Here is a 10,442-nt window from a genome sequence, read left to right as displayed (position 1 = left end):
GCGGATCCGGGTGAGGTTGCCCGGTCTGCTCCAGCCGCTGGGGAACCGTGTTCCCCCGCCGCCTTCGCCTTAGTGCCGAGCTCACCGCACCGGAGCTGCCGGGAACGAGGTGACTCAGGCCGCCCCCCGCCGCTGGGTGACGGGGATTAGGGGGACAGACTGTGCCTTCAGCGGTACTGTAATAAGTATGTAAGGGTAAATTTGCTAATCAAATAGTTGAAACTGCTAGTTCTTTTAAGCGAGAAGGACTTTTTAGTAAGCAGAGTGTTCTTTCTGTCTTTACGAAATGTCAAGCCACATTGTTGTGTTGCCATGGTACTGATGGATCTTGTTGTTTGGTTAATGCTTAAAGCTTAGGTATGCACGTATAAGAAATAAAAACCTGTTGATCACGAAATATGCAAGCACAACACAAGAAAAGAAGCTGGGTCTGTGTCCGAAGAACCAACACGGCACGTTCCGCATGTCCGCAAGTTACAGTACCCAACACCGAACTTGTGTCTTGATGATAACGAGTCCAAGCAGCTTCCAGTTTCTTCAGTCTTCAAGTAGAAACTAGTGTCGCACGGACACAACGGGCTCTATAAACTTACCAACCCTGTAAAGCTTCTGAGAAACACCTGCAAAATCAAAGTCCGGTAACAAAGCCACAACTTCATGGCCTGTACTTTTTTTCTTTTTTTTTTCCCCCAAGAGTTGTAATCATAAAATCTTAGAATGATTTGGGTTGGAAGGGATCTTTAAAGGTCATCTAGTCCAACCCCCTTGCAGTGAGCAGGGACATGTAATGACACAAACTCGCATGAAAAAAGTATTAAATATTGTTGATATTCTCTTGGAATTTTAGCCCTGTTTGCTCAGTGCTAGCAAAGAAACCACACTCGCAACACCATCATGTAAAGCAGCAAAGGGTCAGAGCTCTGAAACCTCAGGACAATATTCCAGATTTCTCCATAAAACACTGCACAGCCTACTGGAAATATGGCACAAAGACCACAACCTGGAAGAAGTTTCACCATGGGGTGGGGTGTGGAGTTTCTTATTTTAAATACATCCTTCAGCTTGTAAAATGAACAGCTTCTAGGCTGAAGTACTAGATTTGGAGCCCTCATAAACCTTAACGGATTTAATGATAAAGCTGAAACAATTAGCTATAAATCAGAGGGTTGCAAGTTGCTTGTTTTTAGAGTAAAATTCAAATAGGTTAAGTACAAAACTAATTTTGGGATAAAGTCTGTGAAATAAGTTACGGTGACTGGTAAATGGTCTGGAGCACAAGCGTGATGAGGAGCGGCTAAGGGAACTGGGGTTGTTCAGCGTGGAGAAGAGGAGGCTGAGGGGAGACCTTCTGGCTCTCTCCAACTCCCTGATAGGAAGGTGGAAAGAGGTGGGGGTGGGTCTGTTCAACCAAGGAACAAGTGACAGGACAAGAGGAAATGACCTCAAGTTGCACCAAGGGAGGTTTAGATTGTATATTACAAAAATTTATTCACTGAAAGGGTTAAAATGCAATGGAACAGGCTGCCCAGGGAGGTGATGGAGTCACCATCCCTGGAGGTATTTAAGACAAGTAGATGTGGTGCTTAGGGACATAGTGTAGTGGGCAAGGTGGTGTTGGGTTGACTTGATGATCTTGGAAGTCTTTTGCAACCTTAACAATTCTATGATTCTATATCCTTAATATTACTATTGCACTAAACCATGATTCATGGTATCATTCTTAGTTTTGCTTCTTACTTCCCCTAATAGTTGAAACTGGAAGTGACCTCTGTCAGCCACCCAAGCCCGACCACCTGCTCAAGGAGGCTCAGCTTCAGCAGGTTCCCTAGGGCCACATCCAGTTGGGTTTGGAGTGTCTTCAAGAACAGAGACTTCACAACATTTCCAGGCAACCAGTTCCAGTGCTGGACTGCCCTTCACAATGGAAAAGTATTTTCTTATGTTCAGACAGAATTGCCCATGTTTCATTTTATACCCCAGTTTTCAAATCTTAAGCTTCATTGTTCTAAGGTGATAGCACTGCTGCCCTCCTGGGAAAAAGTCCTTTTCAAAAGAATATTAGGAAAAAGCGTGAATATGAAAAATCAAAAGGTATATGAATAAATACACCTGTCTAACTTTTCTCCTTTCCATACAAAGTGCATCATGTAAACCTTTCAGCATAACATTAGAAGAAGTGACAAGTGGAAGAATGGCAATATTTTCTTTAATGAAGAAAACATCATTTGTAACCTTTAAAGAGTAATTTTATCCAGTCTGGAGGACTAAACCCAAGCTTTATACAGAGTCATAGTCAACCTCTGAGATTTTAATGTACAACCAAGTATTTCAGGCAGCACATTTAATTTAGGAGTTTTCACTGGTTTTGATTTTAAGAGACTCACATTTACATTCAAACTTTAAAGAATAAAAAGACACAAAGCTTACAGATCAAGGAACTTGCCACCCCCTGTACCAACACTAAAACATTCTTATTGCTTTCCTTCTGTATAGTACAAAACCAAGATGCTGGAAAGGATTACGTAAATAACTTGGTTGCTTTTCTATTCCATGAACCCAACGCTCAACAGTAAGATAAGAGTTTTTCAGAGGAATTTTATTTAGATAACTGAAAATAGTTAAACGTTCAGAAGCAGCATACAATGAAACAAAACCCGAACCAAATACTTCTAGTACATAATCCGTTCTTTTCAACTACAGCCAAATTTTCCAGCTTTCAAGAAAAAAAAAAAAAAAAATGGGTAAAAGCCATTGTATCTCCTCCATAGTAAAGAAAACACACTACAATGAGTCTAACTGAAATTGGAGAGACTGGATCTTGGTTTGCACACTTCTTTGAAAAGACAGTAGGCAGTTATGCAAAAAAGATAGCAAAACTCTACTACTTGTCTTTTTTTTTTTAATTATTTTTAAATTTTTTTGGATACTCTGTTCTCTTACAGACAACACCTAACCAGTTCCACCGCATCCTCATCAATTACTGCCCGTCTTTGCCTTATGTAGACAGCGCACTCTGGAAGGCTGCTGTTCATCACTGTTCACTTGATTTAGTCTCGTATGTCCATATGCCATGTAACAGTTGCAATAATCAAGCCTTCACTTCAGGAGTTGAGCTGTACACTGCATCTGAGTTTTCAGAGGGAAGATCTTCTGCAATTAAGTAAAAAGGCTATTATTTAACTTCACCTTAGATATATAAACCAAAGAAATATTGCAAGGATCGCTTAAAGACCAGTTTGTTTTCCCATTTAACCTGATGCAGTTATTCTGCCCCTCTACTCCGCTCTTGTAAGGCCCAACCTGGAGTACTGCGTCCAGTTCTGGAGCCCCCAACATAAGAAAGACATGGACCAGTTAGAACAAGTCCAGAGAAGGGCCACCAGGATGATCCGAGGGCTGGAGCACCTCTCCTATGAAGACAGGCTGAGAGTTGGGGCTGTTCAGCTGGAGAAGAGAAGGCTCCAGGGAGATCTTATAGCGGCCTTCCAGTACCTGAAGGGGCTACAAGAAAGCTGGGGAGGGACTTTAAATAAGGGCAACTAATGACAAGACAAGGGGAAATGGGTTTAAACTGAAAGAGGGGAGGTTTAGATTAGATATTAGGAAGAAGTTCTTCACTGTCAGGGTGGTCAGACACTGGAACAGGTTGCCCAAGGAAGCTGTGGATGCCCCCTCCCTGGAAGTGTTGAAGGCCAGGCTGGATGAGGCTTTGAGCAACCTGGTCTAGTGGAAGGGGTCCCTGCTGATGGCAGGGGGGTTGGAACTGGATGATCTTTAAGGTCCCTTCCAATCCAAACCATTATATGATTCTACCCCATCTGTTCAGTCTGGCACTTATCACATGGTCATTTTCAGGAAAATGAATTCAAAGATATTTTGAAAAGAGTGAAAAAAATGCCAGAAGGTACTTTGGGAAAACTACCTCTTCCACACTAAAGAATGCTACCATCTTGACTGATCTTTTACCACTTAGCTGAGTTGAAGCTTGCAGTTCAGTGCATTACCTATTTCCTCCTCTGCAGTTCCTGGAAGGGTGGTCCTTGCTTTTGCTGCTTCTGCATTCTCCTCTTCTGTAAAGAGGAGGGAGGGAAAAAAAAATAACAAAACAAAAACAGTCAACATCTTCAGTTCCCCCCACCCACCTTAATCAAAATAATTTTCCACTTTATTTAGTGTTAAGGAGAAACAGTTGGGTAAGCAATTCCATTAATGAATACACACCTGCAGTTTTCCAGACATTGCTCCACCTCCCCCCCCATGTTTAGAGAACCAAAGTACAATATAAAATAAAACTATTACCCACACTTATTTCTAGAGATTCTTATCCCTCTAAGAAGGGATAGAAGTTGTATTTCATATTTCTTGCTCTATTAACATAAAAATACATCAGACTATTTGTTTAAATATCCACAAAGTGTCTATATTCAAAAAGCTTACAGGTTTGAAGATTGCTTAAATGACAGCTACAAAAGTAAATCCTTAAATCTTACAGATTACAGTGGATATAGAAACCCTCAGAAGAGAGTACAGTTACTGTATGAAATTCAAGTATGTTTACCACTGAGGATGGATACTACTTTAAAAGTGCACACGGAGCAGCCAAGTTTCACCAGGAAGCAGCATGTACTTACCAGGAACTACACACTTCCAAAGACCATAGGTTTTCCCTACTGTTGTCTGCCACAGCCTTAGTGTACCATCCTCAGAGCCACTTGCATATAACTCTCCATCAGGGCTAAACCTCACACAGTGAATTGGACCAAAGTGTCCTTTGTAAGATTCTACAAGAGAACATACCAAGACTGTTAATTTCAAGTTTCATTCAACAACTGAAATTAGCAATTAGAAACTGATTAAGAGGGAAAAAATACTGATTGGGGGGGGGGCACTTTCTCAGTATTTAACTACTGATGCAAAACAAAGCTTCTATTATCTATCTCTAATTTAGGTAATATATTAACTTTTTATTAACTGCAAGAAAGCAGGTGCTTATTTATTCTAGGCAAAACTCTAAAGCAAACCAGTAGCACAGAGTACACGTGCTCTGTTCCTTCAACCACTCACTCCACACACATACAATTTTAAATGAGGACAGGATCAACGAACAAGCTCTGAAATACACTTTTTTGAACTATATTTGGCCAACATTAACAAGAACACAAACATATCACATTTTTCATAAAAGCAAGTAGCTGCAACTCATTAGACATATCTAATGAATGCTATGGTATTACACTTAAGTTAACATACAGCTTGTTATTGCAGCAATACAGAATGATTTTTTTTCAGAACTAATTTTGGATTATAGAAGACAAACATACCTAATTCTTCTCCTGTATTATAGTCATATTTATAGAGTTTAAAATCTTCACCACCTGCAACCAAACATTCTTTTGCAGGGTGAAGTGATGCAGAATTGATTGTAGCAGGTGCTTCAAAAGATTTAATCTGCTCTAGACTGAGGGAGGAAAGTTTGTTAGTAAGTTCATTTAAAAAAAAAAGCCCAAAATGATTCTGAGAGGAAAGAAACTGTGATTCTACTAATCACAACTGCTTTTAAGAAAAATAGAATACACCCACACACAGTTTCTGAAACAAGTTTGATTACTTGCAAATCATGCTCATCAAGTTAGAAACGAGTTCAGAATAAGCAAAACTAAAGCTCACGCATTCAGAACTACTTTCTGGAACATGTTTAAGTGTGTAACTTGCTTTCTTAAGACATCATAGAGATGTATAGATAATTAATTCTTCGAAAAGCACTCAACTGAAACCCGGCTGAAGCTTATTGAACTACAATTACAATTAGTGTGAAATACGAAAATGGCATCACGCCTTTGCAGTCTCACATCTTACTGACAGTTAGGGTTCACTATTTTAAAAGAGGGCAGTTGTTTCACACTCTGCCTCTGACAAGATGGCAAGCAAAGATGTTCACCAATGCCAGTCCAGACAACCTGATGATTTTGGCCTTGTACAGTCAATTTTTATCCACAACCAAGCTCGTTATTCAACCTGTGAAAATTCTGTGTTTTGGACTCACGTTTCTGCACTATGAAAAGCAATCGTCTTCCCGTAGGTTATCACAAGTATCTGTCCTTCTGGAACATACTCCATGCTGCTCACTGACATTGCAACATTTAGTGCCTTCACTTCGGTCATGGTACTCCGGTCCCAGAGGCTGAAGAGGAAACAAAAAGGAAAAAAAGACCCTCAGACTACTTCAGCAAATCAAATATTTTTTCACCTCCCATCCTCGGCAAGATTTGGATCAAAAAATCCACCTAACAAAGAACACTGTTTGATTCCACACGTACTTTGGATTTTCAGTGACATCCTTATCTTCATTCTCATCTAGACAAAGTTTTAACACATGCTTATTTTAAAATACTACTACTTTTGAAGCTTCATGGAACAACATTAAATGGTACACATACCATTTAACTACTCAAGGATCCTCTTAAGAGATTAAAAACCTTGTTGTAAGTCTCTCACATACCATTTAACTACTCAAGGATCCTCTTGTAGAGGATCTCCGGAAAAACAGAGCTCTCTAAAAGCAAGGCTTGAAGATGCCATTCTGCCTTTTTATCTCACAAGGCAAAGAGGTACCAATGCCAATTTATACAAAGAACAGAGATTCATTTAAGCTAATACAGCTTTCTATCTAGAGGTGCAAGAGCTATCTTAAACAGAAAATAAATGAAATTGTTCTGCTATGACAAGTAAGAATCTTTGTTCGCTAGCCGACTGCTGCATTTCTATTTCTACAATTCAAAGAAAAATAAACAAGACTAGGCTCTTGACTATCTTGAACACCAGGAAATTGAAAAGAACTGGAGCTGAAAAGGAGACTACAGGGAGACTGCACTAGTGACTTCGACCTCACATCCTTCCTTTCACAAAGCAGAAAAAAAACCATTCTATTTCTCTCTTTTTGGTGTCATAAATCTAAGAACGGTAAGACAGCTAGGCATGAGATGACACTGGTCATATCAGCCAGAAAGCTGAGAAGCAGTTAGGCACATCACCCATCTCTTCCAGACAGCATAGTTTGAGGAAGGGTCTTTGTCAATTCATCTCCCCAGCAGCCAGGTTTGTCTGGGTTTCAGCACATCTCCTCTCAGGGTGCATAAAGTAAACAAAACGCTTAACGGTGACTGGATGAGCCATCTTCTAAAAACACTAAAGCCTACTGAACTTCTGGCAGACAAAGAGTGCTATGTCTACCAACTCTGCACTGTTTCCAGATGCTCTTCACAGTCTTTTATCCCAGTGCCTGGCTAGTCCATGCCTTGTGCATCTTTTAAGGCTGGACTGCAGAAGAAAAGGCAGCAACACCTCAGCACAATGTGTATGCACAAGGCTGCATCTATAAATGCAACTTCTAGGATTACAAAAGACAAAAATTTATTCTACTACGCAGTTCTCAAAGACCTTCTCTTCCTATCAAAGAGGACATGTTCATGGGGTGAATTAGAATTCTCACAGAAGTTATGTCTCTAATAGCAGAGAAGTGTATTAGACATGCAGCTATAATAACCCAAGATCAAAAAACCTGTGTTACCTATATCCTTTACCAAAAAGATCTCTTCACACAGATTACAACAATAAATAAAAGTGAGCTGCTTAGAAAACTGAAAGTTACTTTTTCTTACCGGACAGTTTTATCATCAGCTGAAAGAATCTGTTTGTCATCACTGCTCCATAAAGCTTTTTTAATGCCAGAAGTATGTCCACTGACAACATCAGGTTCTTAAAATAAAGCCAAATATTTAATGCATGTAAGAAAACACAATAATGTCATGCAGCAGTTTGAGAGCTTTCTTAAGCTATATAGCTTTCATTTACTAGAAACTGTAAAATTACTTCAAGCACTTATGACTATATTTGTAGATCTTATTCCAGAAACAGGATAAATATAAACTGGGTATCTGATGGCCTGAATTTAAAAAGCTTCACTAGTTTAACATCACAGTTCTCTAGCTTCATCAGTAGTTCAGTATCAACATTAATGTAAACAGACTTAAGTATGTGAAGTATTTTTTCTTTCAGATGATTAAATTTTAATTAGATCAATCTCTAATGAGTATGCATTGAACTGAAACATGCTATCCTTGAAGTCCATTATAGATAAACTAATTCATTTGTAAAAGCATAAATTTAAAACATACAGATCATCTTAAAAAGGTTACAGACACTACATTTTTAAAACAATCCACAACTTTGTATTTTGTGATTCATAACACAAAGTAGCTTTAAATTTCAAAACTTTTATTTAACTCCAAAAACCAAGAATCAGTTCTAAAAGCAGACTCACCTGCTTCTGGCTTGCTCAAGTCATAGATACGCAACAGTTTATCTTGTCCACCTGTTAACAGATAATTGCTATCCTGAAACAGAAGTTACAAAGGGTCAGCTCTAGTTTGAAGTACCAGCCTTCATCCGTGAGCCTTAAAATAACAGTTCTTTATCTCAGACAGCCTCTAACACACTTATTACATTTAACCTACAATCTTTAAGAGCAAAATTATCTGCCTGTTAAGATACACATGTAAAAAGTAGAGAAGTAACTAATAGCAAAACATATTCAAGAGTTTAATTCTCTGGTGAACAGGGTATAAATTTTTTTCGTACCTGTGTAAAATCCACACTTTTGACAATGTGTTTGTGAGCCAATGTGATTAGTTCATCGCCTGACACCGCATCCCACACTTTGCTAAACAGCAAGAGAAAATATTTATATTTTAGTAGCACCGGGACATATCAACCTGGACAGTCAGATTAGTTTGTAAGCAATCTTTCCTGCCCCCATCATAACATTTTATCACAAATGCTACATTCTTCTAAGTTATAACCCAGTTAGGCAATGAGAATACTTCATATGCTTTTATTAAAGCTTTTTAACTATCTCACCATTTTCCTTTATCCTCTTTTGCAGGATAATGCAGACTAATTAGCACTTTAGTTTTAAGACAAAGGCTGTTCTCCTCTGCAGCTTAATAGAGATTGCCCCCTACTAACAGCGTTCAGCTTGCCAAATATTAATATACGCTGCAAACAGCACAAACAAACAACAAACATCAATGAAATAATTCACTAGAATTTTCACAAGAGTTTTCTTGTAATAAAAAGAGGATAACTGGTAGAAGCAAAACAAAAATCACTCTTTCAACTCTGCTATAACTACAGTGCCAGATATTAGAGCTGGACAGAAGTGTTCTAGCAAGCTAGTATGGTAATTAAGTATATTTGAAACAATCATAGATGTTCAGCATGAGAGAATTAACTGTAGCTGCTTTCAAGAACCTAAAAGTCTAGGTTTTAATTTGGCTAGCCATAAATAAGCTAACAATTACTAAAGAAAAACAAACAAATCAGTAATTCAGTACAGCTATATGTCACCAAAGAGCACTATAGACTAAAATCAAAATAGAGACTTCAAAGACTATCACTTACGCTGTAAAATCTGCTGCTGCCGTAGCTGCTTTAGTGGCATCTGTGTTCAAAGTGGCACCCCAAACAGCACCTTTATGACCCAGAAATGTGCCAATCCAGTCTCCCGTGTCGCCTTGACGCAGCATAGGCTTGCCATCTTCACAAAAACAAAACCAAAATTCAGGTAACGTGATGAAACAAGGGAGCTGTTTAAAAAAAGAAAAGTTTCCCTTGCACCAGCATCTAGAAATACTACATACTTTATGAAGTGATTTTCTGTAAGAGAGATCAGCTGAAGAGCTTAGATATGCAGCTGTACTTGCTGCACGCATCTAAAACTGTACAGATATTAAAATACTACTCCAAACGAGATAAAAGTTTGCTTTTGGCTTGTGGTAAGGTAGAAAGGAGCATTTTGTTTAGGTTTTATTTTTACTAAAGCTTTCTTCAGACAGGAAAGGTGTGTTTTTTTTACTTTGAAACAATATTTTCAGACTAACAGTACATACAAATAAAGTCTCATGTTTCTCATCAGAGACGTTTAAAACACATACAGAGATGTTGTAAATCTGAAACAGAAAGCCTTTCCTGTGACTATTTTTTTCTGGGAGGCTATCAAAAAGTTGTTCACATCAGAAGATGTAGGGCTGAACTGGAAGCACTCCAAAGCAGAAAAGAATGTCCTTTTACATTTATGAATGCATCCATAAGATTAATATATACATGTGCAAGAGCGAAGTGATAGTCACATAATGAGGAGAGTCCTCACTGGAACGGAGGTGGACATGGTCATTCTGTGTCTGGTTAAACACTTTAAAATGTAATGAAATAGGCAGTTTTAGAAATGAATCTTTTCAAGGCTTCCTCGACAAGGATCCGAGCTGAGGGAACTCGGGCTGTGCCACCCGCCAGGCTCACCCGGGAATTACAGCACCACCAAACCCAGCCGCCCGCTCCCTTTTCCACCCCGCAGCCCCAGACGCCGGCGTTACCCCACAAACACC

At 39.0% G+C, this 10,442-nt stretch overlaps 1 protein-coding gene across 1 annotated transcript; it reads right to left on the bottom strand.

Annotated features, from left to right (window-relative positions):
- Positions 1-3,088: 3,088 nt before the first annotated feature.
- On the bottom strand, positions 3,089-9,596 carry STRAP (serine/threonine kinase receptor associated protein). The gene is made up of 9 exons (XM_029083532.1): positions 9,460-9,596; positions 8,638-8,719; positions 8,321-8,393; positions 7,659-7,755; positions 6,044-6,181; positions 5,322-5,458; positions 4,632-4,781; positions 4,009-4,070; positions 3,089-3,160 (listed from the first exon to the last, which is right to left on the bottom strand). The coding sequence occupies exons 1-9, from the start codon at positions 9,582-9,584 to the stop codon at positions 3,089-3,091; spliced, it is 936 nt and encodes a 311-aa protein (XP_028939365.1). The 5' UTR covers positions 9,585-9,596.
- Between the last annotated feature and the right edge of the window lie 846 nt (positions 9,597-10,442).

Source organism: Antrostomus carolinensis, unplaced genomic scaffold (genome assembly GCF_000700745.2).
Source record: "Antrostomus carolinensis isolate BGI_N321 unplaced genomic scaffold, ASM70074v2 scaffold7882, whole genome shotgun sequence".
Classification (NCBI taxonomy): Eukaryota; Metazoa; Chordata; class Aves; order Caprimulgiformes; family Caprimulgidae; genus Antrostomus; species Antrostomus carolinensis.
This window is presented reverse-complemented; position numbering and strand designations above follow the sequence as displayed.

What these genes read in the sequence shown, in the direction of transcription:
- STRAP (XM_029083532.1), bottom strand. Translation starts at nt 9,584, where the DNA reads ATGCTGCGTCAAGGCGACACGGGAGACTGGATTGGCACATTTCTGGGT. An exon ending in GCAGCAGCAGATTTTACAGC is followed by an intron (nt 8,720 to 9,459) that starts GTAAGTGATAGT and finishes CTTGCTGTTTAG; the next exon opens with CAAAGTGTGGGATGCGGTGT. An exon ending in CAGGAACTGCAGAGGAGGAA is followed by an intron (nt 3,161 to 4,008) that starts ATAGGTAATGCA and finishes TAGCCTTTTTAC; the next exon opens with TTAATTGCAGAAGATCTTCC.